At 42.6% G+C, this 25,848-nt stretch overlaps 2 protein-coding genes and 1 pseudogene across 6 annotated transcripts in view; 1 reads left to right on the top strand and 2 right to left on the bottom strand.

The window, feature by feature from the left end:
- The first annotated feature begins 66 nt into the window (after positions 1-66).
- SRSF7 (serine and arginine rich splicing factor 7) lies at positions 67-6,289 on the top strand. 4 transcript variants are annotated; one of them, XM_027622559.1, is made up of 8 exons: positions 67-235; positions 1,267-1,447; positions 1,723-1,899; positions 2,768-2,842; positions 2,924-3,025; positions 4,838-4,891; positions 5,398-5,433; positions 5,993-6,289. In XM_027622559.1, the coding sequence occupies exons 1-8, from the start codon at positions 208-210 to the stop codon at positions 6,045-6,047; spliced, it is 708 nt and encodes a 235-aa protein (XP_027478360.1). In that variant the 5' UTR covers positions 67-207; the 3' UTR covers positions 6,048-6,289. The 4 variants fall into 4 exon arrangements, with proteins under 4 accessions (XP_027478360.1, XP_027478359.1, XP_027478362.1 ...); XM_027622558.1 differs by having other exon boundaries at positions 2,924-3,034; XM_027622561.1 differs by lacking the exon at positions 5,398-5,433.
- Positions 6,290-13,976: 7,687 nt separating this feature from the next.
- LOC113938297 lies at positions 13,977-14,338 on the bottom strand (annotated as a pseudogene).
- A 4,040-nt stretch (positions 14,339-18,378) lies between these two features.
- GALM (galactose mutarotase) overlaps positions 18,379-25,848 on the bottom strand; it is a 106,075-nt gene continuing 98,605 nt past the window's right edge. For both annotated transcript variants that reach the window (XM_027621333.2, XM_027621332.2), the window contains exons 5-7: positions 23,340-23,481; positions 21,600-21,774; positions 18,379-20,634 (exon numbers count right to left, since the gene is read on the bottom strand). In XM_027621333.2, the coding sequence (XP_027477134.1) occupies positions 20,557-20,634; positions 21,600-21,774; positions 23,340-23,481 (395 nt within the window). In that variant the 3' untranslated portion in view covers positions 18,379-20,556. The remainder of the gene's footprint in view (positions 20,635-21,599; positions 21,775-23,339; positions 23,482-25,848) is intronic.

The following is a 25,848-nucleotide window of genomic DNA, read 5'->3' as shown; positions in this document are numbered from 1 at the left end:
GTTTCCGCCCAGCTCCTTTGTGCCGCGCAGAACGTCGAAATGACGCATGCGCAGAGAGACACAGCCGCCGCATATATAAACGCGAACCCAGCCTCTTCCTCGTAGTGCCGCCGGGACCGTTGGCCACGGACTAGGTTTTGCAGCTTTTGTATTTCACGCTCCCTGGGCTCTGCGAGCTGAAAGAGCCGAGCTCGCGGGCCAGTCATCATGTCGCGTTACGGGCGGTATGGAGGAGGTAAGAGGCCAGGGTCCGGTAAGGGACGTTGCTGTGGATGTAGTGAGTATTGCGAGGCCGTGGGGTTGGCGCGGCGGTTGGGAGACGGTTATTCCGCGTGCGTAATGGCGGCTTCGGCGCACACCATACGAAGCCGGAGGCCGCGGGGGCGGGGTATCGAGGGCAGCCGGGGGATGGCGGGTGCAGGTCTGTGGTGGGTTCCGTATTCATTCTTGGGCGATTTCGTTTCCCACCGCAGCCCGAGGCAGACCCACGATCACTGTTTCCCTGTTGCCCTTCCTCGAGGCGCCCGCCTGTCCCCCCCGTCCCCCCCCCCCCGCTCTCGGCTGCCATTTTGCGCACATTGACGACCATGGTGGCGCATTTCCTTGGCGCTTTCCCGCCACTTTAGCAGACAGATCTGGTCGCAGCCGTAAAATCAGGGGTGAATTTGAGACTGAACAAAAGCGTGGCAGCTTCGAGCTGCGCATTCTCGTCAGACAATCGGTCGAATGAGGAGTGGGAATGGAGACATAATCTTTTCGTCTGGCGGCTGGTTTCTTTTCTCTTTTAGCTCTTTCGAGCGCGGTTTATGGCTCTGGGGCGGGGAGCTGGAGTCTGGGCGAGCCTGCGCCTAGGGCGGTTGCCGCGGAGGACGAGAGCCGGCGCAGCCCCGCTCTCCCGGTCCGGCCCCTGCCGGGGCCCGCCCGCTGCCGACGCTGCCGGCCCGCGCGCTCCCCGCGCGCCCGGGGCTGCCGGGACTCGGGGGCGGGGCCGGGGCGGAGCCCGCCCCACGCCTCGGAATATCCTACCACGTGTCTGTGCTTCTGTTTTGGAGGTCGTTTCCTTACTAGAATGTAAAGATCTTTGTCATACACCTAGCTTCTCAAAATGTATGGGCTTTGCTGGGTTTAAGGCTAAAGTAAATCTTTGATAAAGCATTAAACGTGCTTTGCACAAGATTAAGGATGGCCTGTTTGGGGCACAGAATTCACTCAGACTTAGGCAAAATTTTGCATAACATGCGTTATTCTATTTGCGTTTTTAAACAGAAACCAAGGTGTATGTTGGTAATCTGGGAACCGGTGCCGGCAAAGGAGAGTTAGAAAGGGCTTTCAGTTATTATGGTCCCTTAAGAACTGTGTGGATTGCGAGAAATCCTCCAGGATTTGCCTTTGTGGAATTTGAAGATCCTAGAGATGCAGAAGATGCAGTGCGAGGCCTGGATGGGAAGTAAGTAAGATGTTGGTTATGGGAAATTGATGTCTATTAGAATATTCCTGTGGGCTGGGTAGTGAGCTAGGTGATAAGCTTGGATTCTGTAGTCTGGAGGAGACTAGCTAATCGTAATTCTGTATTTTTAAGATATGAAGGGGGCGCAAAGGTGGGAGTTGGAAGGGTTTAGAAAGATAGCTGAAGTTTGTGAGGGAAAAGAGTGGTTGGAAAGTTCTAAATCTAGAAGTGATGTGTATTCTTAGCATTAGAATTTTGTTTATTCTCTTTTATAGGGTGATTTGTGGTTCCCGAGTGAGAGTTGAATTATCAACAGGCATGCCTCGGAGATCTCGTTTTGATAGACCACCCGCCCGACGTCCCTTTGATCCCAATGATAGATGCTATGAGTGTGGCGAAAAGGGACATTATGCTTATGATTGTCATCGTTATAGCCGGCGGCGGCGAAGCAGGTATTTATTTTAATAAAGGAATGGTTGGTATACTAGTTAATCAAGTAATTTTTTTATTAGCAAGGCAGAAACTAGTATTTTTCTATAAACTTGAATGTTAATTGTACAGGTGTATTTTACAATTTTTGTTTAATTAAACAAATGTTAATATATTAATAATCAACCTGGTCAAAACCTTTCAGGTTTCTTCGTTTGAGTCAGTCGCCTTGATTCAGAATGTCACGAGCCTTATGATATCATGCTGAGGCGCCTTGCAAATCCGACAATTAAGATCCTCCTAGACCTTGAGGTGATCAGCATAAGAGGCCAGATCCCCTCGAGTCATCTACACCTAGCTTCACCTTATTCTTTAAAGGGCAGAAAATTTGAGACGGTGATCGCCGTAACAGTAAATTTGGCTTACAATTGGGGCCCCCTCCGGTTTAGAAAGAGGAACACCAGATTGACCACATTCCCAACTAGAAAAATCTTCTTGCGTCAATCAAGCCTCACCTGGCTCATTTGGCTGTCAGTTTGATCGTCGTTAGATTGAAGAAAACATCTAGATGCAGCGATCGGCTATAGATACTTCTAGATCGTCTAGATCTACTAGACCATGGGCCAAAGAGGGTCGACCTGCAAACTTGCAAGGTTTATTTTAAATACACATTATAGTGTTTTATATTATGTAATTCTAAGATGTAATTCAGCTTTTAACAAATCTTTTTTTAGGTAGTAAAAAAAAAAAAAAACTTAATAGGCCCAGAGTTTATTTCCGAATGAGACACTAAATTTAAATAGCTTTGAGATTTGATTTCAGCAGAGGCACACAAACTCTAAAAACGAGTTACCATCTAACATTTTGTGTTTTTCTAACTTAAAAAAATAGGTCACGGTCTAGATCACATTCGAGGTCCAGGGGTAGGCGATACTCTCGCTCACGAAGCAGGAGCAGGGGAAGGAGGTGAGAAATACTGCTTAATTTAAGCTTTAACAAGTGATAAACTAATTGGACATAAGACTTAAACTTGGATTTATGTTTTAGATCAAGATCAGCATCTCCACGACGATCAAGATCGGTGTCTCTTCGTAGATCAAGATCAGCTTCACTCAGACGATCTAGGTCTGGTTCTATAAAAGGATCGAGGTATTTCCAGTATGTAACACTTTTTTTCCCTTATTTGTATTTGGATTGTCACGTCTTAATGACTGCACTTCAAGGCAATGAGTGTCTTAAAGACGTAATTGAAATGGGATTGCTTCAAAAATAATTTTGAGACCTAGAAGTTGAATTTATACATGACCTATAAATGGATATTACTGTAATTGTACAGATAAAGAAAAGCCCAATCAAAGATTTTTAGAGGGTTGAGAGGCCATGGTAGAGGATGGTCCAAAGCACAAATCCTCAAGTCATTCCAGTGAACACTCTGGGTAGACGTATTGCTGAACTCTAGTCAGATTATGTCTGTCTAGGTAAATGATGCTACCTCTAAAAGGTGGTAATTGCTGGATCTCTGATCAGGAGGCCCATTAGAACAAGGAGGATAAGGGTGCCTGGGTGGCTCAGTTGGTTAAGCGACTCCCTTTGGCTCAGGTCATGACCCTGGGGTCCCAGGATCGAGTCCCACATCGGACTCCCTGCTCAGTGGGGAGTATGTTTCTCCCTCTGACCCTACCCCGTCTTGTGTACTGTCTCTCAAATAAATAGATAAAATCTTTTAAAAGAACGAGGAGGTTACTTAGAAGCAAGTTTAAACATAAAAATTTCTCCTTTTTTGAACAATGGGTGAATTTGAGACCATGGGAAGTTGTTTACAGTAGTGTAACTGTGGGTGAATGTGGCCTGTTTTTAACCAGAGACTGACACTGAAATGTAAGAAGTTAAAAATCAAACTACGAACCTTATTTTTTTTACTCCTTTTATAGAAGTCCTTTAAAGGTGATTGAAATGGTTAAGATTCTAGAAAATGAAGAGTTGACAATACTACAGTTGAGTCACTAGTAGGGAATGCCACTGGGAGTTAAATAATAGCACAAAATCTCTAAATGCAGGGATTCTAAAATTTTAGTCCACTTGAGAAAGCTCTGGACTCTCTAGACGAATGCATTGCAGGACCCCGATTTGTGTATTTTAGAGCCAGATTTAGTTTGTATGACAAATCGATGGTCCTGAACTATGAAAGCTTGTTAATGATCTTGAGAATAGTCTTTTAAGATCCAGTTGTGACATTATATACTGATACATCACCAGAAGTATTGAAATGTCTTTTTAGGGGTCTGATGTTGGTTTGATTCTTTGAAGGTAAAGCAGTCTTAAATGAAAACCATTTATTTCTCTTGGATACTATATAGTCTAAGAATGTCATACCTCTCTTCAGGAACTGTGACAATCAACCCAGATCAATGAGTATGATAGAACCAAGTAATTGAAGTGGTGGTTCTTATTCATGTCGTTTGTCCAGTCATAGGCCGATATAAGGAAAGAGTTGTCTGCTTAGTTTTGGGTTTTTGTTTTTGTTTTTGTAATACTTAATTGAAAAACTTTTTTAGGGGCACTTGGGTGTCTCAGTTGTTAAGGTCTGCATTTGGCTCAGGTCATGATTCCAGGGTCCTGGGATGGAGCCCCACATCGGGCTCCCTGTTCAGCGGGAAGCTTGCTCCTCCCTCTCCCACTCCCCCTGCTTGTGTTCCCTCTCTCACTGTATCTTTCTGTCAATTTTATAATAAAATCTTTAAAAAAACAACACAATTTTTTTAATCTTTACACCCAGCCTGGGCTCTTAACTCCTAACCCCTGAGATCAAGAGTCACATACTACCTACTGAGTCAGCCAAGCACCCTGTGTCTTGCTTAATTTTAGTTTCTCTATTCTTAGTTTACCTAAAAGTGCTCAGTAGGTGTTTAGAGAGATTATTCCTATGAACTAATTGGTATAATTGTTTTTCTTTTTATTAAGATCACGGTCAAGGTCAAGATCAAGATCCAGGTCTCTTTCACGACCACGAAGCAGGTAGGGTAAAAATCTGATGAATGCTCTTCTAGTTATATGGCACCAATATCCAAAGAGTTCAAAGTGTTTTGAATTGTTGATTAAGCTTAGGTGTTAGTGGAACACAGTACCTTCTTAGTAAATCAAACTTTAGAACTTCAGCCACAATAGGCCTATTGACTTCCTGGACAAGAAAATGTCAAGCTATAGTGCGAAGTTTCTGGCTTTGGGGTTACATGAAGAGGCCTTGTTAGAACTGATGGGCGCATGGAGAAGCATTCTGAGATACCGTGCTTAAAGCAGATGTAAAGATTGTGATGTAGTGAAGCAGTTCATTTTATGAAGAACAGTTGTTGGAAGATTGGCTTTTGTTTGCAAAAACTGCAAGGCTCTTTCTCAGTTTAATTGTGGCCTGACCTTTTAATTTTAAGCTCAGGGCAACTTGGGGGTTCATTTCATGATACTGTGATTATAAGAAAGGGATTGGTTAGTACTTTTTCTTAATAGAATTTCTCATGTTTTGACAGCCGATCAAAGTCCAGATCTCCATCTCCAAAAAGAAGGTAAGCTAAATAATTTGTTGGCAAATCTTAACTGTCAAGTGTGGCCTCCGCAGAATTTGTTTTGCTTACTGCTTACTTTTGCAGGCTTTGAGCTCTTTGGAGAATTGGTGCTATATATATTACTAGATACTAAGTTTCTTAGATGATTGCTTTTCCTACTTCAACATTAGTTTGTAGTTTTGGTAGATTCTTAGTCATAAAATGTTAGGGTGATTATTAAGATGTTTAGTGCTGTGAACCTTTAACTGTATAATTTCATGTTGAGAAACCTTTTTCCTCCACATGGGACGATAGGTAAATGAAGTACCCACATGAAGGAAAAACCTCCCAGAATTCAAAATTGTTCTCTAGCAGTTGTAGTAAGGAGGCTATTAAACTAATCTTAAGCAGAGACAAAGGATTTATATGTTAATCTTGGGATTTTTAGCTTTCTGCCATAAAGTACTTTTGGCCACTTTCGAGTTTATTGAAATTGAGTTTTGCCCTGACATGTACACGAGAAGAGTAAATTTCAGTAAATACTAATCAGTGCCAAACTTAATGTTTTTTTTTTTTTTAGTCGTTCCCCATCAGGAAGTCCGCGAAGAAGTGCAAGTCCTGAAAGAGTGGACTGAAGTTCTCAAGTTCACCTTTTAGGGAAAAGTTATTTTGTTTACATTATTATAAGGGATTTGTGGTGTCAAAGTGTAACCTAGGAAGGGTATTTCAACCATCTAATCAAAGTGGATCTGGATTATTACTCTGTAAATTCACAGCAGTAAGATAATATAAAATTTTTGTTGAATGTATTAACATCCTATGGTCTGAAAATGTGGGTTTTTATTTGGCACATTTAAATAAAATGTTTCTAACTAGATTTTTGATTTGTGTTCAATATTAATAATTCAGTTTGTTAAGCTTCAGGGGTGAACCTTGATATTAACCATATTCATACAGACTTAACATTTCAAAGTTTAATGGTGTTGAGTCGTCAACATCATTAGCTGTAGTATACATACACTTTGAAAATTCCTTTTTATCCTTAGAGCTTTGGGTGAGATAACTCAAGTCCCCTTAATAGCATAAGTGTATATGACAAGTCCCTACATTAATCTATTGGAGTTGGTGTTACTAGATATCAAGCTCTAATCTCAATCTGTCAACCTAGAGGGACCAATGATTCCAAAGGCTATTTAGTTAAGTATCGTAACTGAGGTTTTCAGGCTATTAGATGGGATGGTGTCAAACTAGAACTCCTGATTTTATTAAGTTTTACCCAATGTTTTTGTTTTTTCAACATTTTATACCACAACTTCTGCATGTTTGAGGAATTGTCTGAATTTGGGACAAAACATCTTCATGTAAACCAGCTTTGCAAAATTTTCCAGTCCGGATAATCTGTCTCTTGAAATGGATTGCCATATTCTGAGCAGAGATCTGTTAATTCCCAATCTAGGTTTTTCAGTTTCTGACTACCAACCAACATCTTATTTTGCCAGGCTGGTGCAAAAGTAAAGATGTCAATCAGAGAAAAGAAAAAAGATGTCAATCAGAAATGTTAATGAGACTAAAGCAGTTTTGTAAATCTCACATTTAGCAACACCTTATGTAGTTGTTTTGGTAGCATCTGGTAGATCTTAGAATATAGCCAGTAGATTCTTTATTGAGACTTTATCTTTAGTAGGGCAATAGTAGTTAATTTTGAGTTTTCCGGTCAAGCTTTTACCAGGTATTCACTAGCATTGGTGCAAAAAAAGGGGAATACTGGTCTGCATCAAATTTTATTTGGTCTGATCACTAGTGCGTTGAAAGATTGGATGCTTTGTTTTCAGAATTTTGACAACTGGCTGAATTATAATGGTGTAAAGCTGTGTATAATTGGCAGGCTTATTTGTTCCACTTGGTCAGCTTTAATTGTTCTGTATTATATAAAGATAAGTTCACTTAATAAATCTGCAGAGAACAAACAATCCTGATATCAATTTTTGGAAGTGGGAGTTCTGAGCCAAGAGTAGGAATCACCTGTAGCTTGGGGATGGATTGCTAGCTGCATCCTAGAGATTAGTACAAAAGAATGAGAAGGATATAGAGGAGGGGTAGGGGCAAAAATGGGTTTAAGAAACCAGCACGGAAAGTTCTGCCCTTAATGGGAAAGGGAATGCTGGGTATCTAGGCTAGTACCTTTCACGTGCTTCACAGCGACTACTTCTATGATTAGTATACATCTTAAAATGGTAACACTTTGATGCAGTGTACTTTTGTTTACAATTTAAGATGTTAGGAATGCTAAATTTATGTGACTGACTTGATAAGGTGCCAGTCTAGGCTCATTCCTTCCAAATTTTAAACCTGGCACTACCTGGTAGCTAATTAAACACATCAGACACAGTACTTTGGACATAAAATCTTATTTTGGTCCTCTCACCTACCGAGAGGTGTTGAAAGGTAGGTAATGCATACCCCTGACTTCACAGTGGTAGTTTTCCTTTGGACTTGGAGCTAGGCTTAAGTATTGAGTGAAAGTTCCTACCACCTTGCCATGTTCCCTCCTGAGATGAAGGAAATCTGAGGGAGTTTGGAAACACCGTCAAACTTTGAGAATTGGTTAAATGAATGGTGGTATAGGATTGTGATTTCTCATCTTTATGTAGCCTATCTTGAAGTCTAAAGAGCATGGTGATTTCCAAGATAATATTAAAAGGAAGTGGAAGCTCTTAACAGCTTGGCGAAGAGTAATAGCGAAGAATTCATTAGATCTGGCTCTCCTTGAGCAACCGTTATTTGGAGGACTTTGGAAGGGAGGGCTGTACAACCTCGATGTAAATAATTGCATAGCTGGAAAGACATGTTGGAGTAAAAGTCGAAGTAACATACTAGGGGCCTGGCTGGTCTTGGAGTGTTTGGAGGGTGGTGAAAACTGGTGACAAGCCAAAGAAATGGGATGAAGATGCCTAGGTTTAAGGTATGGTAGTATTAAAGCTGTTCTATCCAGAATTATCTTAAGGGACAGTGGCAGGGAACACCAGTAGGCAGCTTTAAAGCCAGATAGGTTATTTTTTCCACACCTTAGGGGTTTCCTGTTATTCTAGTAAAAATACCAAACTTTTGATATTTTTGTCAATCCCCACAACAAAATAGTGCTGTCAACCCCATCTTGCAGAAGAGGAAATGGGTTCAGAAAGATTAATACTGTACTATTATCCTGTTAGGAGGTAGGAAACGTTGAATCCTACATACCATTCCAAAACCCTTACTTTTTTTTTTTTTTAAGGATTTTACTTATTTTGACAGCACAAGCAGGCAGAGCAGCAGAGGGAGAGGGAGAGGGAGAAGCAGGCTTCCCGTGGAGCAGGGAGCCCGATGCGGGGCATCATCCCAGGACCCTGGGATCATGACCTGAGCCGAAGGCAGACAGTTAACGACTGAGCCACCCAGGCACCCAAAGCCCTTACTTTTCTAATCAATAAAGCATCTTATTGCTCCTTTAAAACAAAACCATATGGGAAAATCAGAAAATAAAATCTATGATTCTATCCATTGTAGATTATGCCATTGCTAATAATTTGGCTATTTTGTTTCCAGACTTAATGAGGAAAAGATGCTGGTTAGAAGGATAACAAACATGTGGAATGCAGTAGCTAATTAACTGTTACGCCCTCAAGGCCAGTTCTCAGATCTAGTGCTTTTTCCCTTTCCCATAGCCATTGGCCCAACTTATTTTCCATTTTATCTCATTTTTTGACTTGGTAATATATATTCAAGGTGTATACAGTAAGAAGGCTCCCTACCCCTAACTAAGCAGCACAGTTCTCTCCCCAAAGATAACCACTGTTAACCAATTATATAGCCTGAGCACACATACATACTTTCTCCTTTTTCCTTTTAACACAAAAGAGATAGACCTTGTTTTTCTCACTTAACATTTTGGAGTTCTTTTATGTAGGTAAAAATGGCACTTGCTCATTTTTTTTATGCTGCATACTATTTAGTTCCTGGATATTGCATAATTTATGCAGTTAACTTTTGTGCCCCTTCAATGTGCCAGGTTCTGCTAGCCTTGGAAAACAGGTGAACAAAGTCCGTCTTCATGGAGCTTAAGTTCTGGGAAAGACAAATGAACAAACAGGTGGGTAATAACGTATATGCACAACCATGAAGCTGGGGGAGAGAGAGGGAGTTGGTTGGTGTTGAGTAAAGGGTGTCTAAGTAAGGCCTCTGATGGTGACAATTGCACAAGTGAGGGAGTAAGGTACATCAACTCTGGGCAGAGGGCACAGTAACTGAAGGCCCTGAAGAGTTTTCAGTTGGGTAAGGAGACCACGATGAAGTGAACAGAAGGGAGAACCGGGAAGAGATGGCATAGGAAGGGAGAGGGCTGTAGGACACAGATCATACAGGACCTTGTATACTTTGGAGAGTGCTTGCTTTTTTTCCACTGAGCGTTTTTGAGCGGAGTTAACAGGAACTGAATCAGTTCCTTATCACCTGTGAGGGTTGTTTCTAATTACTGTAACAATGCTGTAGTGAATCACCTTGCACAATACATTACGTGTGACCCTGCATATCTTGGATAATCCCTAGAAGTTGAATTGCTGGTCAAAGGATATGTGCATTTATATTTTTGCTAGATATTGTTAGTTTGCCCTGGTGACTAGATATATATCTGTTTCTCTCCTATTGCCTACATGGTATACTTTGTGTAACATGGTGGGCTATCACTTGTTAATTTTACCAATCTTGTGTTGGAAAATGGTGTCTCAGCATAGTTTTTTTTGTTTTAATTGTGGCAGAATGCATATTTTCCCCCTATTCTGGAAAGTTTCCACATATTCAAAAGTCTGGTTGACGTTCCCTTGCTCTCAACACCGTGAACTTCTATAGTCGGATTCCTATTCACACTGTAATTGCCTATTTACTTCTCTGCAGGTATGCTGCCAAGTCTAATTGGGACAGGATGTACCAGGCCTTATTCCATTTCCTCACTGCCTAGTACTTGATGAAGGAAAAGTTAGTTAATGGATGAATGAATGAATTCTAATCTATTAAACCAAGCGTATAAAATTGGAACCTCCTCTCTTGTCTGAGACCTTTACAATCACCATTTCAATGAAAAGTTCCCATTTCCTTTCAGCTACCTCTAAGACTGACTCTGACCCTGTCTGACTCCGCCTGCAGAGGATCTGGATCCATAGGCCGCTGTTAATGTCCAGCTCCACTCTGCAGCTGTAGTGCAAGGTTTTTTTCTCATTTGGGTTAAACTCCAAGAGTTCTCCTCAGAAAGGGTGTGGAAGATTTCTGTGCAGACAGTTCTCTGAGAAGGGTGGGGACTTACCTACCACTCCAAGAGCTGGTGAGCCCAGATGAGTCCACCTATCCCATGTGAGAAACATTAATAACATCATTGGACCAACAGCAGCCATTTCATATGACTATCAGCTGCCTAAGGTTATAGCCTGTAATCCTATCCAGTTCTCTGCAGATTCCCTGGGGTAGTTCTCGGTAACCAAAGCTTGCAGGAGGCTGAATGTGATCCTATAGGAAGACCTTGTTAGTTTTTATTTGGGGTTATAGCATATCTTGAAGAAATCTGGATTCTAGAAAATGAATCTGTTCAATGCCAAGAATAAAAAATCTGGCTGTAAAGAAAATATATATAGCAGAGGTAAAGTTAGATGGGCTAGTTTATCTCAGTCATTGTCAAAATGACCATCGCCAGAGTTCCTGGGCTCCTATAATAAGAACATACTGCCTTCTTTAAGTAAGGATGGTTATACTATGCTTTACTGTTTATATTCTTTCAGAGTGCAGGCTATTTAGACCAGGATTTAGGAAGTGATGGCCCACAGGCCAGATCTGGCCCACTGCTGTTTTCATACAGCTAATGAGCTAAGATGGTTTCTACATTTTTATGTGGTTGAAAAAATTAAAAGTGTAATAATACTTAATGACATGAAAATGATGTGAAATTCAAATTGCAGCATCCATAAAGTTTTACTGGAACGCAGCCAAGGCTCATTTGTTTACCTATCATCTCTTGACTTTTTGTGTTACAGGGGCAGAATTGAGTAATTGTGACAGATTGTAAATCACAAAACCATTACAGAAAATGTTTGCCATCCCTGGTTTAGACGTTTATCTTCAACTGTTCACAATCTTCAATATAATTATTTCTGAAGATCTTAGGTGCCATTACTGGTAGGGTTGCAACAGCCTTACCGAGACACACTTTTGGTCTGGGAAGATTGTTTCTCTGTGACTCATTCTTGAGGAAGTGCTTCCTGAAGCTACGGGGCAAATTCTAGCTAAACATTTATGCACTTAGAATGTTAGTGAAAGCTTTTACTCTAGGGTGGTGGTTTTCCCTAGTTACATATTAGGATCACCCAGAAGCCTTAGAAACATTCCAATGAAGTCAAAATTGCTGAGGGTGATGCCTGAGCATTAATATTCTAAAAATCTTCCTGGTGATTCTAATATATAACCAGAATATTGCAGTTGGGGCTAGTAATGGCCCACCTAGTTCACTAGTTACTGGACAGATTGGCCTGGCTTATTACTATTATAATAAAGTTTGCAATACTCATTCAAAGGAAGGTTCTAATATGTATTCTTTATGTTTCTCTGATCCTTTCTCTGAGCAAATGACCTTAAGCTGGAATGGAACCTTTCTTTCTTTCTTTTTTTTTTTTAAAGAATTTATTCATTTGAGACAGCATGAGCAGGGGAGAGGCAGAGGGAGAAGGAGAAGCAGAGTCCCCACTGAGCTGGAAGCCCGATGTGGGACTCGGTGTGGGGCTCGATCCCAGGACCTGGAGATCATGACCTGAGCCAAAGGCAGAGGCTTAACCATCCAAGCCCCCCAGGCGCCCCTGGAGTAGAACCTTTCTATGAAAATGGTAGAAACTGCATTTTAGTTTATATAAATACCAGCAGAGGTCACTGTGCTCAGAGAAATATTCATCTAAAAGAAAGAACGTGCTGTTCAGGAAATTTGAAGCCGTATTTACTAGAACTATTGGTTTTACCCAACACTAAGGTGACTCCAGGAGTGGCCTCTGGTCACAAAGCCTCTGTGGCTCTTCTAGCTGCATACATACATTTATAATTGTATCTTTCTGATATGATGATGCTTTTACTATAAAGTATTTTTGTCTCTACGAATACTTCTTGTTTTAAAATCTATTTTGTCTGATAATAATATAGCCACTCCAGCTCTATTTTTTTTTTAAGATTTTATTTATTTATTTGACACAGAAAGAGAAGAGAGCGCAAGCGGGGGGGAATGGCAGGCAGAGGGAGAGGGAGAAGCAGACTCCCTGCCAAGTGGGGAGCCTGATGCGGGGCTCCATCCCAGGACACCAAGACCATGACCTGAGCTGAAGGCAGACGTCCAACCGACTGAGCCCCCCAGGCGCCCCTCCAACTCTCTATTGATGACTGTTTTGTATGGCACATTTTTTCCATCCACTTAATTTCAGCCTATTGGTGCATGTAGTTAGTTGCTATATCTTGCTTTTTAATTTCAGTCTGACAAAACTGCCTTTTGGGGTATTTAAGCCATCTACAGTTAATACAATCATTGCTATGGTTGGATTTACAATTCCCTTTTTTTTTTTGTATTTCCCATTTTTGTTGTTTTCTATATGTTTTCCGTCTTTTTTCCCCTCTTCCCCTTGGACCTGCCTTCTTTTGTATTAAGTGTTGTTTTGCTGTATCATTTTAATTCCTCTTCATTTTATTTTTTACTGTATTTGTGAGTTATTTCCTTAGTTGTTATATCTTCATTTATCACAATCTACTTCACATTAATATTCTGGTAAAATACAGAAATTTTGCTCCAGTGTATTTCCTTTTCCTGGATTTCCTTCCCGTGTGCTGTAGGTATTATAAACTCAGTGATACAGTGTCATAATGTTTGCTTTATACAGTCTTATGTCTTTTAAAAAAGAGATGAGAAAATACACAGGTCCTTTTTGTTACCCATAAATTTACTATATCTGATATTCTTCTTTCTTTCCAAGGATTCATGTTGCCATCTTAATTTCCTTTTAGCATGAAGGACTTCCTCTAGTATTTCTGGTAAGGCAGGTCTGCTAGCAATGAATTCTCTAATTCTTTATCTGGGAATGTTTTCATTTCATCTTTGCTTTTGAGTGGTAGTTTTGGGTGATACGGAATCCTTCGTTTTTAAGCACTTTGACTATGTCTTTCTGCTGCTTCCTGGACCCCACTGTTTCAGATGAGCAGTCAGATAATTGTATTGGTAGTCCCGTGTAGTAATGAGTACTTTTTCTCTTTCCAATTTTCTTTGTTTTTTGGCATTCAGTAGTTTAAATATTATATAGCTAGGTGGGGATCTTTTTGTATTCTCTTGGAGTTATTTGAGCTGCTTGGTTGTATCGATTAATGGTTTTTGTCAAATTTGAGAGTTTTTGCCATTATTTTTTGAAATACTTTTCTGACCGTTTCCTCTTCTTTTTGTTCTTTTTTGTTTGTTTTGTTTTGTTTTTTGGTTCTCAAGTTTTATTCAAGAACTCATATAAAATATTCCAGATAAATGAGTTTTAATCCTCCTCTCCCTCATCCTGGTTAATCTGAAAGTAATGCAATTTGTAACTCTCTTTGCTGGTAGCAACTGTGTGTAACCAATCACATAGATTATTGTTCTTCAAATATTTTTTGGTGAGATATTTCAAATACCTTTTGGAAAAAGGCACCTCAGAGGTTACAGTAATCTCGCTCTTGCTCCTTTCAATGGTTACAACCCCTCCACTGAGACTCCCAGTTTCTCCATTCACTTTGATTCTTTCTTGCAGAAACCGCTCAAAACTGGCAGCTTCCATGATTCCATCCTCTACAGAGGGAGTGCGGTCAAGGGTTCTTTTTTTTGCCCCCACTTCGCCATAAGCTTTTTCACAGGTGCCATGGCAGCAGTGGGCACAGAACGCATCCTCTCCTTCTTGGACTCTCACACATGTGTTGATGTGCTTGATGTCTTACAGGTCTCCGAGGTTCTGTTCTGTTTTCCTCTTTTTTTAAGATCTTATTTACTTATTTGAGAGCGCGCACACAAGCAGGGGGGAGCGGCAGGCAGAGGGAGAGGGAGAAGCGGACACGTGGGACTCCATCCCGGGACCCTGAGATCATGGCCTGAGCCGAAGGCAGACGTTTAACCAACTGAGCCACCCAGGTGTCCCTGTTCTGTTTTCTCTATTTTTCAGTTGATGATTTCTATGGATTTATCTTCAGGTTCACTTATTTTTTTTCTTCTGTCATCTCAAATCCATTTCTTAGCTTCTCTAGTGTTATTTCATGTGTTGTTGTACGTTTCAACCCTACAGTTTTCACTTGGTTCTTTTTTATAATCTATCTCTATTCAACTTTTTGGTTATTTTTAAAAAACATTCTTGGGGCGCCTGGGTGGCTCAGGTGTTAAGCATCTGCCTTCGGCTTGGGTCATGATCCCAGGGTCCTGGGATCGAGTCCCACATCAGGCTCCCTGCTCAGCGGGAAGCCTGCTTCTCCCTCTCCCACTCCCCTGCTTGTGTTCCCTCTCTCGCTGTGTCTCTCTCTGTCAAACAAATAAATACAATCTTAAAAAAATAATAAAAAATAAAAACATTCTTGTGTTTATTTTTAAGTTTAGCTTTCTAGGGGGTTGCCCTGTGTCTGCATAGCTTAGTGGTGCTAAGAAACCCCAACCAGTCGGATTTCTGCCCTTTGCTGATGGATGTGTTTTAGATGGGGAGTGAATTCACTGTTTGGGCTGTTTTCAAGTCTGTCCTGGCTTATACTTTTTGCTGAACCCTTTTTAATTTCCTGTGCACGTGCATGCAGCCTCAGAGTTGGCCAGGAGTGTACAGCTTGGACCCTATCTGGTCTCTGCTATGCATGTGCACAGCCTCTGATCATCCAGAAATCTGCATTTTCCAACCAGACTGCAATGTCAGGCTAGTAGGGCCGTCAGCTGCCCCTGCTTGCATAGCAGAGAGAGATCATTGATAAAAATGTTGGGTATTGGTATCACCCGCTGCTCCAAATTGAGCGAACACCCCCTTCAGCCACAGCAACCTGCCGGCCCATATGTTCTGTTTTGTCCCGCAGAACCTCCACAGTGACTGAGCTGGGGGAGGAGGAGGGTGGGAGCAGCTCCAGGCAAAAATGCCACAGTCTCCCACGGTCCCTGCACAAAGTCTGCAGTTTTCCAAACATAAACACATGTCAGATTGTTGTATGCTTTTGGCCAGTTTCCAGAGCAGCAGAGTTGTTTGGTCAATTTTTTTTCCCGCATTATAGTTGCTTTTTTGAGGAGAGGATTTGCTGACCTCCTTCCTTGGCGATAGCTAGAAGTGCTACCCAAAGCATCTGAGCCTTGAATTATGTTTTGAATAATTGGAGGAGAAGTTGAGACTTGAAAAAGATAAATGCCTCAATTGGAAAAGGATTGCACTCCTACCAAAACTATCTAAATAGCCCACTGCAAACTGGTGATCCAATTGTTTAAAATGGTTACAGCTGATAATGGGAACTGGCTAAGGAACAGGAGGTATGTGCTGTGTTTCCCTTCTGTCTTCTGCTGGTAGTTCTGAATTCTTTCACGCTCTGCTCTTCACGAACTATCCTTGTATTCGTTGACACTAACTTCCTTTAGTCCTTTGAGATTGGACGGTCATTGGTTACCTAGCGGTCACAACAGTTCAAACTCCACAGTATGCCATCTTAGTTTGGTCTTTACAGTGATGCCTGTGTAGTTGTTTAGTATCACATCTTACCTGGTTAGGCAAAATGTCTGGGAACTGGAAAAATGAAAATCCCACAGCTAATGATAAGAACTTATATTCTAAGAATTTGAAACAGGAATCCATAGATCATTGAACTAAAGTCAGTGATAGGCTCACCTGTGAAGGGTCAGAACTGGGGTGTATGGTAAAGAAGGCATGGACTCCTGGACGCCTAGAGACTTATTCTTGTGGGGGTGGGGTAGGTTGTGTTGCATTTTAGTGGGTATTTGCATTTTCAACAAGGCTTTACTAGATCTGTGGTTGTGTGGTGTTTTTCATATTGAATACCATGTTTGTCTTCACCATCTCACATGAACTAAAATTGTCCTGTTATTAGACCGTAAAGTTTTGTTTCTTGCTGACACCGTCAGTGAGTTCGTCATCAAATGCCACAATTAAGCTCACATGTTGTCACACTCTACATGTCTCATATAGAAGGTCTTTTCTCAGGAAAATCAAAGTTCTCTTTTATGTGTGTATTTTATAAAAAGGGATAGATTGGTTGCCACCACAAAACATCAATTTCTCTAAGATTTTACTCTCATCGGATCTTTGGTTTGACATATAATTAGCCTTTTTATTGTCTTTCATAAAAAAAATTAATTACCAGTATCTTCCTCCAACTGCCCCCCAAAGGTGCATATCCTTACTGGGGCTAAGTAACTCTTATTTATTTGTTTTTGTTTGTTTTATTTTGTTTATTTGTTTTGTTTTTATTTGTTTTGTTTTATTTACTTATATATTAGAGAGAGAGAGAGCACACTGGGGGAGAAGCAGGAGAGGGGACCCAGACTTCACGCTAAGTTAGGAGCCTGATGTGGGGCCGGAGATCCCACGACCCTGAGATCGTGACCTGAGCCGAAATCAAGAGTCAGACGCCTAACTGGCTAAGCCACCCAGGTGCCCTATTTATTTATTTTTAATTTTTTAAATTATTTTTTTAATAAGTGGAAGATGTTACTTTATTTTTTCTTTGTAATTATTTTCTTTTTAAAGACAATTCTTTAGAACAGAGGAAAACCAAGTCCGGTTGAACAACATGGGTTTGAACTGCACAGGTGCACATATATGTGGGTTTTTTACAGTTCAGTACCTTAAATGTATTTTCTCTTATGACTCTCTTCATAACATTTTCTTTTCTCTAGCTTATTTTACTGTAAGAACACAATATGCAATACATGTAACATGCAAAATATGTGTTAATCAACTGTTTATATGTTATTGGTACAGCTTTTGGTCAACAATAGGCTATTAGTAGTTAAGTTTTGGGGAGTCAAAAGTTATATGTGGATTTTTGACTGCATGGGGGTTGATGCCCTGAACCCCTGCATTGCTCAAGGGTCAACTATACTTGGGTAATAAATGTAATCTCAAACCTAGAAGCCACCAAATTGGGAACTAATTTGTAGTTGTTATGTTTCCTTGTGAATAAGAAAATATTCTTTTTCTTTCTTCTCTAGGGTTTCCCAAATGATTTCTGACACCTAGAATATTACAACCCTGCATTGAACAGTTAATTAAACTAGTGGATAGGTTATAATTAGTTTAATATTTCATCTCTGAGGCCCCTTGGCTAAAGTATATATTAGTAGCTTTAGGGTGAAGAAACCTGGCAACCTTACCCAGGTGAACAAGGTTAACCTCATGGGTGAGAGGCCACACCCGGAACTTGGCATTACCTGAGAGGTGTGAAGAACAGCATTATTTCAGTGATAATCCTGCGAAAGATGTATGACTCCAATCTCATCAGGAAGAAACACCAGACAAATCCCAGTGGAAGCACACTGTATAAAATAGTTTTCCTGCAACCCTCAAAAATATGAAAGTCATAAAGGTCAAGTCAAGGGAGGACTGAGGAATTGTGCTGGACTGAAGGAAACTGAAGAAACAAGTTCAGTTGTGCTCCTGGTTTGAACCCTTTTGCCAGGAAGGACGTTGAGACAGGTGCTGAAATTTGAATGGGATCTCTTGAGTGAGGGGTGTATGGAAATTTTTCTACTGTTGTTGCAACTTTTCTGTAAATTTGAAATATATTTTTTGGATGTCTTCCCCCCTCACTTTGCAGACTTAAATTTTTATTTTTTATTAAAGATTTTTATTTATTTATTTGGCAGAGAGAGAGAGCACAAGCAGGGGGAGCGGCAGGCAGAGGGAGAGGGAGAAGCAGACTCCCCGCCAGAGCAGGGAGCCCTATACGGGGCTCGATCCCAGGACCCTGGGATCATGACCTGAGCCGAAGGCAGCTGCTTAACTGACTGAGCCACACAGGCGTCCTAAACATTGGGTTTCTTATTGAAGGGCTTGTGTTCTAAATCTGCCACTTCCTGGCACTATTACTTTCTCCAGCTAGTGACCTCTTGTTTTTAATGAGGATTTTTCTACCTCATTACAGGTTGTAAGGGTCAGATGAAATAATTTCTTCAATCATACTTTTGGCAATCAATAAAATGAAGACGAGCCATTAAGGAGGAGAATCCTGGCAAGATGGTAGCAGTCTAAGAATTGTCCAGAGGGTCCTAGAAGAAGGATGTGTGATGGAAGCTCTAAACAGTAATGTAGTTAGACCTCCACTGCCTGCTCAAGCCCAACACGGGACGAGAAATGGGACCACAGCTCCTAGCGCTCAGGCTCTGGCTGGCTTAATCACTTGCTGTCCACCTTCTCAGGTCCTTTGTCACGGCACAGGGATGGGCCTGTGGAAAAAGAATTTGACTAGTGGCCAGTTTTCGTTGTAGCCCTGCAGACATAGACTTACCTTCCAGATATTTTAAGTCTAATCCCTTTGCCTCACAGGTGAGAAAAATTGACTCCAAGTGAAATTAGATTGTTTGCCCATGTAGTAAATGCCAGTAGCAAAGTTAATGCTCAGGGTTTGGTCCATCCTGGTGCAATTCTACATCACCTTATTGTCACTATTAGTCTTGTCTTCCCCAGAGAGACTGACAGATCCCTGAGGGAATACACTATATCTTAGACATTACTTCCTGAATTCCTTAAAAGACTCAGCAGAGAACTGTGGACACAACAGGGATCTGGAAAATCCATGATGAATTAAAAAATGATCACTATTTCTGATTTATTGTTGTTGCTAAGAAAGAGGGACTATAGGAAGGTCAACAAGCGGCCAGTTAGGTGGCTTTCTTCTAGAAAGATGCTGGTGCTTGGACTGGAGAGCACAGTGGAATCCAGAACACACCATATACTCGGTCAATTTCCCAAAGGTCCGTGTCTGACAGATTTAAAAATGAATGAAGACACGGGCAGTCTTCCGAAGGTGCAGCTTTTGGTTTTATTTCAACTGGCTGCCGGTATACAAAAGTGTAAGATACATTTCTTTAAAAACCTAAACCAACCACCAACCCAAACCCGTAACTGGTAATTCAATTGTTCAGGAAAGGGGGCAGCCCCGAGCTCATCTACATAACAAGACATCTTGCTCCAGGTGCAATGTGCAGCCCTCAGGTGAGGCCCTGTCTCCACACTAACACAGTTCCGGTCTCCAGTGGCTTGCTGGCTTCCCATGCCTTGGCTGGGCTGGGACTTTTTCAACCCCAAAGGCAGAAAATCAAAATCACAGATTTTTTCTGGATATTTTGACCTGGCCCTTTAAGTGACATCTTTAAGACAGCTAAACTCAAACTCAGACTCATATAAACGTGAATCTGGGAAGAAAGGCCGGCGCAAAGAGAGGAGGGTCAGACCTACTCCTTTCCGCATCAGTGACCCCGCGAATGCCCTGGCAGACTGAAACGGAAGCAAAGAAGGGGACTCGAATGTGCATGACCTGATGTCAAGTCCTGGCTAAAACTGTCCCCAGCTGTGTGTTTTTACGAGGGTCGTTTACCCTCCTGAAGCCCCGGCTCCCTCCGTCTGTCATCTCCTGCCTTCTCAAGGCAGACAGGTCCATCTGCCAGCATGGTGCAGGAGCTAATGCGACTGAAATCCGAAGTGCTGCACGGGGGCGGGGGGGGGGGGGGGCAAGGTGGTCTGAGGAGGCGGAGGAGGAGGACGAAGAGAAGGAGAGAAAGTAGGATCAAAGAAAGGAAGGGTGGAGAGACGGAGCCAACACAGTACAAGGGGCGTGGGCGCCACTTCTGGGCTAGGCTTGGGCTTAGGTGATGACGTTAGCGGGTGGGTCCTCTTCACCACACAGAGGAGACAGCTCGCTGCTCATTAGACCTGACCTGGAGCCAGTCACTGGGAAAGAAAATCAACACTCAGACTCACTACTACGAAGCTACCCTTCATATGGCTTCCATTCACAGGATCACTTGTAAAGCCTCTATCGCCTCTCTGGGCAGGAGACAGGCTGCTGAAGGGGCTCCCAGCCTGGCCCTGGAAGAGGTCACATCTTCACACTTCTTCAAGCCACAGAAAACTTGAACCAAGTGGTGTGGTCATACTCCTCCCCAGGCCTCAGCAGCACAGGAGGGAAGTGGGGCTGTGAAGGGAAAAAGAAGACAGGTTACACTTGCCAGCCCAGCTGCCCCCTTCACCATTCAGGATGGCTCTGGACTGGTCTCTAGAACCAGCTGCCAGGGTAACAACTGTTTACTCTTGGTTTGCAGTGAGAGAGAACTCAAGCCACATCACTGAGCACTTTGTTACAGCAGGACTTTCCCGATGAAGGAGGCCGTGTATCAATTTACATTCTGGTGCAAGCTGCAGAGCTGGTGCTTTGGGGAGCACTACTCTAGGCAGTAGCTAGAAAAAGAAGTCATCAGTAAGCAAATAGGAAGAGAAGATGGGATCATTTTAAAAGTGTGGTTGGGGCGCCTGGGTGGCTCAGTCGTTAAGGATCTGCCTTTGGCTCAGGTCATGATCCCAGGGTCCTGGGATCGAGCCCAACATCAGGCTCCCTGCTCGGCAGGGAGCCTGCCTCTCCCTCTCCCAGTCCCCCTGCTTGGGGGGGGTCCCCTCTCTCGCTGTGTCTCTCTCTGTCAAATAAATAAAATCTTAAAAAAAAAAGTGTGGTTGCAGGGGGAGCCTGGGTGGCTCAGTTAGGCATCTGACTCTCAATCTCGGCTCAGGTCATGATCCCAGGGTTGTGAGATCAAGCCCTGTGTCAGGCTCCGTGCTGGGCGTGGAGCCTGCTTAGGATTCTCCTTCTCCCTCCCCTTCTGCACCCCACCTCCCAAAAAAGTATGGTTGCAGAAGATGAGCAGGTATTGATAAGGAGCAACGTTGAACTGAATAAAGGCTTTGAAGGCATAAAATAGATTTAAAAAATACATAAATGCTATGTTAGTAACTTGGCTAAAGGTTTCCTTATCATGACTGGGAGAACATGACTGGGAGAAGAGAACCCCGTGGACCTGTGATTCACACAGACCTGAGTGTCGTGACCTCTGTCATACAGTGTGACCTTGGGCACAACACCACTGAGAAGCCAGGCTGGAGCTTTACCTGATTGACGGCATCAGGCCAGTTCTGGGTCTCGAGACAGAAACCAGAATGCTTGGGATAGACTGCGCCGCCCTTGCCCTTCAGCGTGCCATCCAGGAAGTTGCCTGTGTAAAACTGGACCCCAGGCTGGGTGGTGTACACCTCCAGTAGCCGCCCGCTTCCAGCATGCCGGACCCTGGGGGTAAAGCAGACCACATCGGTACATTGGTACGGGACACAGAAGCCGGCAGGGACAGGGCGAAGCTGGGAAGCAGCCTCTGAGACAGTAAGCAGGCCCAGCCACAGAGCAGGGACAGATTCACGGAGACAAAGATGAGGAGAGCATGATGGGAAATTCTCGTAGTCTCCTGGGTGAGGCGTGAGCAGGTGGTTCTGAGGATCCTCCAATGGCCACTTCTCACTGTGATCTTGGCTTCTCTGAGGAAGGCTCACCCCAGCCAGATGTGTGTGTGTGTGTGTGTGTGTGTGTGTGTGTGTGTGTGTGTGTGTGTGTGTGTGTGTGTGTGTGTGTGTGTCGGGGGCAGCCAGGTTGAAGAGACACAGTTTTCAGGTTCTGGAGGGGCTGAGATTCTTTCTCATAAAAGAGTTGGAGCTCTCTGCTCGGCCTGGCAAAGCCACCAGCTTTGTCTTGAAAGAGAAGGGATGCTTTTCTAAATTAAACCATCCCCCTTCCCTGGGGCTCGAGCAGGCGGCGCTTTTCAGTCAGATCTCCCCTGAGAACAGATGTACTGTCAGTTTTTGCTAGACTCACTGTTTCCTTTAAAAAAACAAACAAAAGAACCCCCCCAAAAAACAGGCCTCTACAGAGCTGAGAGTACCTACCCGCTCCCATACTTGGTGTTGAAGGGATATGGATAAAGAAAAGCCTCGGTCTTCTCCTCTTACTGAGAGGTAAAACATCCCAGCAATGTATGGTCAATGAAGAGGTTCAGGGAAAGATGTTTGGGAAGAGGAGGGTCAGGATCTGAAGAGTGGAGAGAGGCCGGAGAGTCTCCTCAAGGTGGGTGCAGGAGAGAGAGGAATGTGAGCGCTAGGCAAGAGGAGAATGGCAGAGTCCAGCTGGAAGAACACAGGGACTGGGGCTCTGAGGGGGAGAAGGCTTTTGAAGTTTCTCTTGGAGTTTGAATCACTTTCTCTGCTTTATTTCAAATCTATTTATTCTACAGACATTATTTGCTGGCGCCAAGCATGGTGTTAGGCACTAGGGCAGTGGAGCGGGGGGACTCAGGGAGACGAGACGGCACGAGGAGTCAGAATTTAGTGAGGAGGAGGGAGAGTGCACACAAATGCCGCTGAAACAAGGCTGCTGGTGCTGGTGGTGGGTGCTCCGGGGAGAAGGGCGACCTCTGACGCTCCATGGAAGTAGACAGAGCATGAATCACATGTGAACACAGTACAAAGGGCTCCAGAAGTTCAAGGAAAGCAGAGGTGACTTCAGTCTGGAGGATTCAGGCCTTCTAAAAACAGTGGGCCTTAACAGGCACAGATGGGGAGCGAGGGAGCGAAGAGAAACAGGCTGCCAGGTGGGCGCACAGGGCTAATGGCCCGGTGGGGGAGGGGGAGAGAAGTTCCGGGGGTGGGGGGGGCGGCTCCGTGGAAGAGGAGCTTTGAAAAGACAGGGGATGTGTATGCGGTCCCTGCAGCAGAGTGAATGCTACTGATACGGCCAGAGAAAAAGCTCCTCATATAGGACGTGGCATCTCTTCTTCCCCACAGAGGCAGCAACTGAAGAGGACCTACCATGCACAAAAGTGCTTTTCTTTAGATCCCTTCAGACAGAAATTGTGGTCGAAGCCGTTGAGATGGAAGTCCTGCAGGTGCTTCCCAAGCTCGACTGGCTTCCGCAGGTCAAAGGCAGTTCCTTGTACTGGAGCGACTTCTCCTGGTGGGAAGAGGCAGATAAAAAGGCAGCAGGCTGGAGCACTCTGGTCAGGCTTTCTTGAAAGAGGAGAGGGATTCTACTCCAGAGCTTTACACCGTGATCCAGTTTAGTCTCTGTCTTTATTTAAAAAAAATTTTTTTTGTTTTCCTAATTTGAGCATAGTTAACACACAATATTGCGTTAGTTTTAGGTGTGCAACGTAGTGATTCTACCTTATGCCGTGCTCTCCATGAGAGGGGTCCCCGTCTGTCACCAGGCAACTCTATTACAATACCACTGCCTAGATTCCTCGTGCTGTGCCTTTTATTCCTGTGACTTACTCATTCCACAGCCGGAAGCCCGGTTTAGTTTCTTTAAAAGTCTTCTTTTGTTCTAGAATAGTATCACATATTTAAAGGTGGACACAAATGCTAGTTAGTTAATATACTCTTCTAGGGTTAGAACTACTTTTGCCGGGGCGCCTGGGTGACTCAGTCATTAAGCGTCTGCCTTCGGCTCAGGTCATGGTCCCAGGGTCCTGGGATCGAGCCCCGCGTCGGGCTCCCTGCTCGGCGGGAAGCCTGCTGCTCCCTCTCCCACTCCCCCTGCTTGTGTTCCCTCTCTCGCTGTGTCTCTCTCTGTCAAATAAATAAATAAATCTTAAAAGAAAAAAAAAACTACTTTTGCCTTTCATGTGGTCAGATGGAGATGTTGTAGGAACTTGGTTTCTGTGCTATTTTTAGAGGAGAGAGAGGTAGCATGCAAAGTGGGTCTGAAGTCTTAGGAGGCTGAGAAAACTCAGGAACTTGTAACTTACCACTAAAAGATTTAAACAAGTAAAAGGAGAACCAACTTTAGCTGTTCAAAACGTTGAGTTCTGCTTTTGTGTGTTCCTAAATACTAAGAGGAAACACGAATCTATCTTTGGGCGAAAGACAGCAACCTTTTCTTAAACTCGGAGCTCCTGTTCAGAAACAGGGTCTTCCTGGTATGTGAGGACTGGAGTCTGTGAGTTCACACAGAGCTGCGGGGATGCCTGGGGTCCAAAGCACCCAAGGGGGACCCAGAGGCCTGGCCAATACCATCCTAGCGTCCGATGCCCACTATTTGACCAAGGGAGTTTGGGAAGCACACAGAAGAATCCTTCTCTTACCAGAGTCAGCTCTAGGAAAAAATAAGTAGCATTCTTTTTTGAAAACACCCTTTAAAACCATCTATTTCCTTTGCCTGGTTCTGCTTGTATGAAAAAGAATTTTTGAATGGGTAATATTTGCACATGTAATCAATTTATTTATTTATTATTTATTTATTTTTAAAAGGTTTTATTTACATGAGAGAGAGAGTGAGAGAGAGAGCATGAGAGGGGCGGGTGTCAGAGGGAGAAGCAGACTCCCCGCTGAATGGGGAGTCCGAGGCAGGACTCCATCGTGGGACCCCGGGGATCATGACCTGAGCCAAAGGCAGACGCTCAACTGACTGAGCCACCCAGGTGCTCACATGTAATCAATTTAAAAGGTAACAAATGTAAAAGATATAAAATACTATAAATCAAAACAATCTCTCTCATCTTTGCTCCCCACAGATCCAATTTCCTTCAACAGAAGCAACCGCTGTTGCTTGTTCCTGACCCAGCCTTCCAGAGATGTTACAAAGATATCGAAGTATGTAAACACAGACCCATGCACACACACACACAAAGATAGAGCCTATTTCCACCTTGATCTTTTTATTCAATTTGTCTTGGAGGTTGTTGCTAAATTTATTCCTATGTATTTCATTGGACAACTCTATATGGACTCATATTTCTATTTTTTCTATGATAATCTGCCGATTTAAAATTTCTTTTCTGGTGTCATAATTGCAAATTTATATTTTTCTAGAAACATATGCATTCCATCTATATTACTCTCACTTATTTGTAGAGTTGAGGAAGACAGTAACTTATGATCCTTTCAATTTCATCTGTCTGTGGTTATTGGCCTGTGCTCATTTCTAACTGTGCATTGAATAGGTTAGCTAATGCTTTATCTATTTTATTTTTCCCCCCTCCAATGAAGCAGCTCTTGGATTTATGTATTAGTACTACATTTTTCCTCCTCTTTTCAAAATAATAATTTCTGCTTTTATTTGTATTAATTTTTCTTTTGTTTTCTTGCGTTTATTTTGCTATTTTTCAAATATCTTGCATTAGATGCCTAATTAATTTATTTTCACATTTTTTGGATTAATATAAGCATTTAGTGCTACAATGTTCTTCTGAGCAATAGGCTTTATAACGCATATAGGAATTTCAGTTATATATAATTGTAACATCCTATTTCCATTTATTATATATTCCAATATATATTATGTATATATTTCCATTATATGTAATTATGATTTATTATT

The sequence above is a fragment of the Zalophus californianus genome, chromosome 8 (genome assembly GCF_009762305.2).
Source record: "Zalophus californianus isolate mZalCal1 chromosome 8, mZalCal1.pri.v2, whole genome shotgun sequence".
NCBI classification, from domain to species: domain Eukaryota; kingdom Metazoa; phylum Chordata; class Mammalia; order Carnivora; family Otariidae; genus Zalophus; species Zalophus californianus.
The sequence above is the reverse complement of the archived record's forward strand: the minus strand, read 5'-3'. Positions and strand labels throughout refer to the sequence as shown.

What these genes read in the sequence shown, in the direction of transcription:
- SRSF7 (XM_027622558.1), top strand. Translation starts at nt 208, where the DNA reads ATGTCGCGTTACGGGCGGTATGGAGGAG. An exon ending in AGCCGGCGGCGGCGAAGCAG is followed by an intron (nt 1,900 to 2,767) that starts GTATTTATTTTA and finishes TTAAAAAAATAG; the next exon opens with GTCACGGTCTAGATCACATT. An exon ending in TCTCCATCTCCAAAAAGAAG is followed by an intron (nt 5,434 to 5,992) that starts GTAAGCTAAATA and finishes TTTTTTTTTTAG; the next exon opens with TCGTTCCCCATCAGGAAGTC.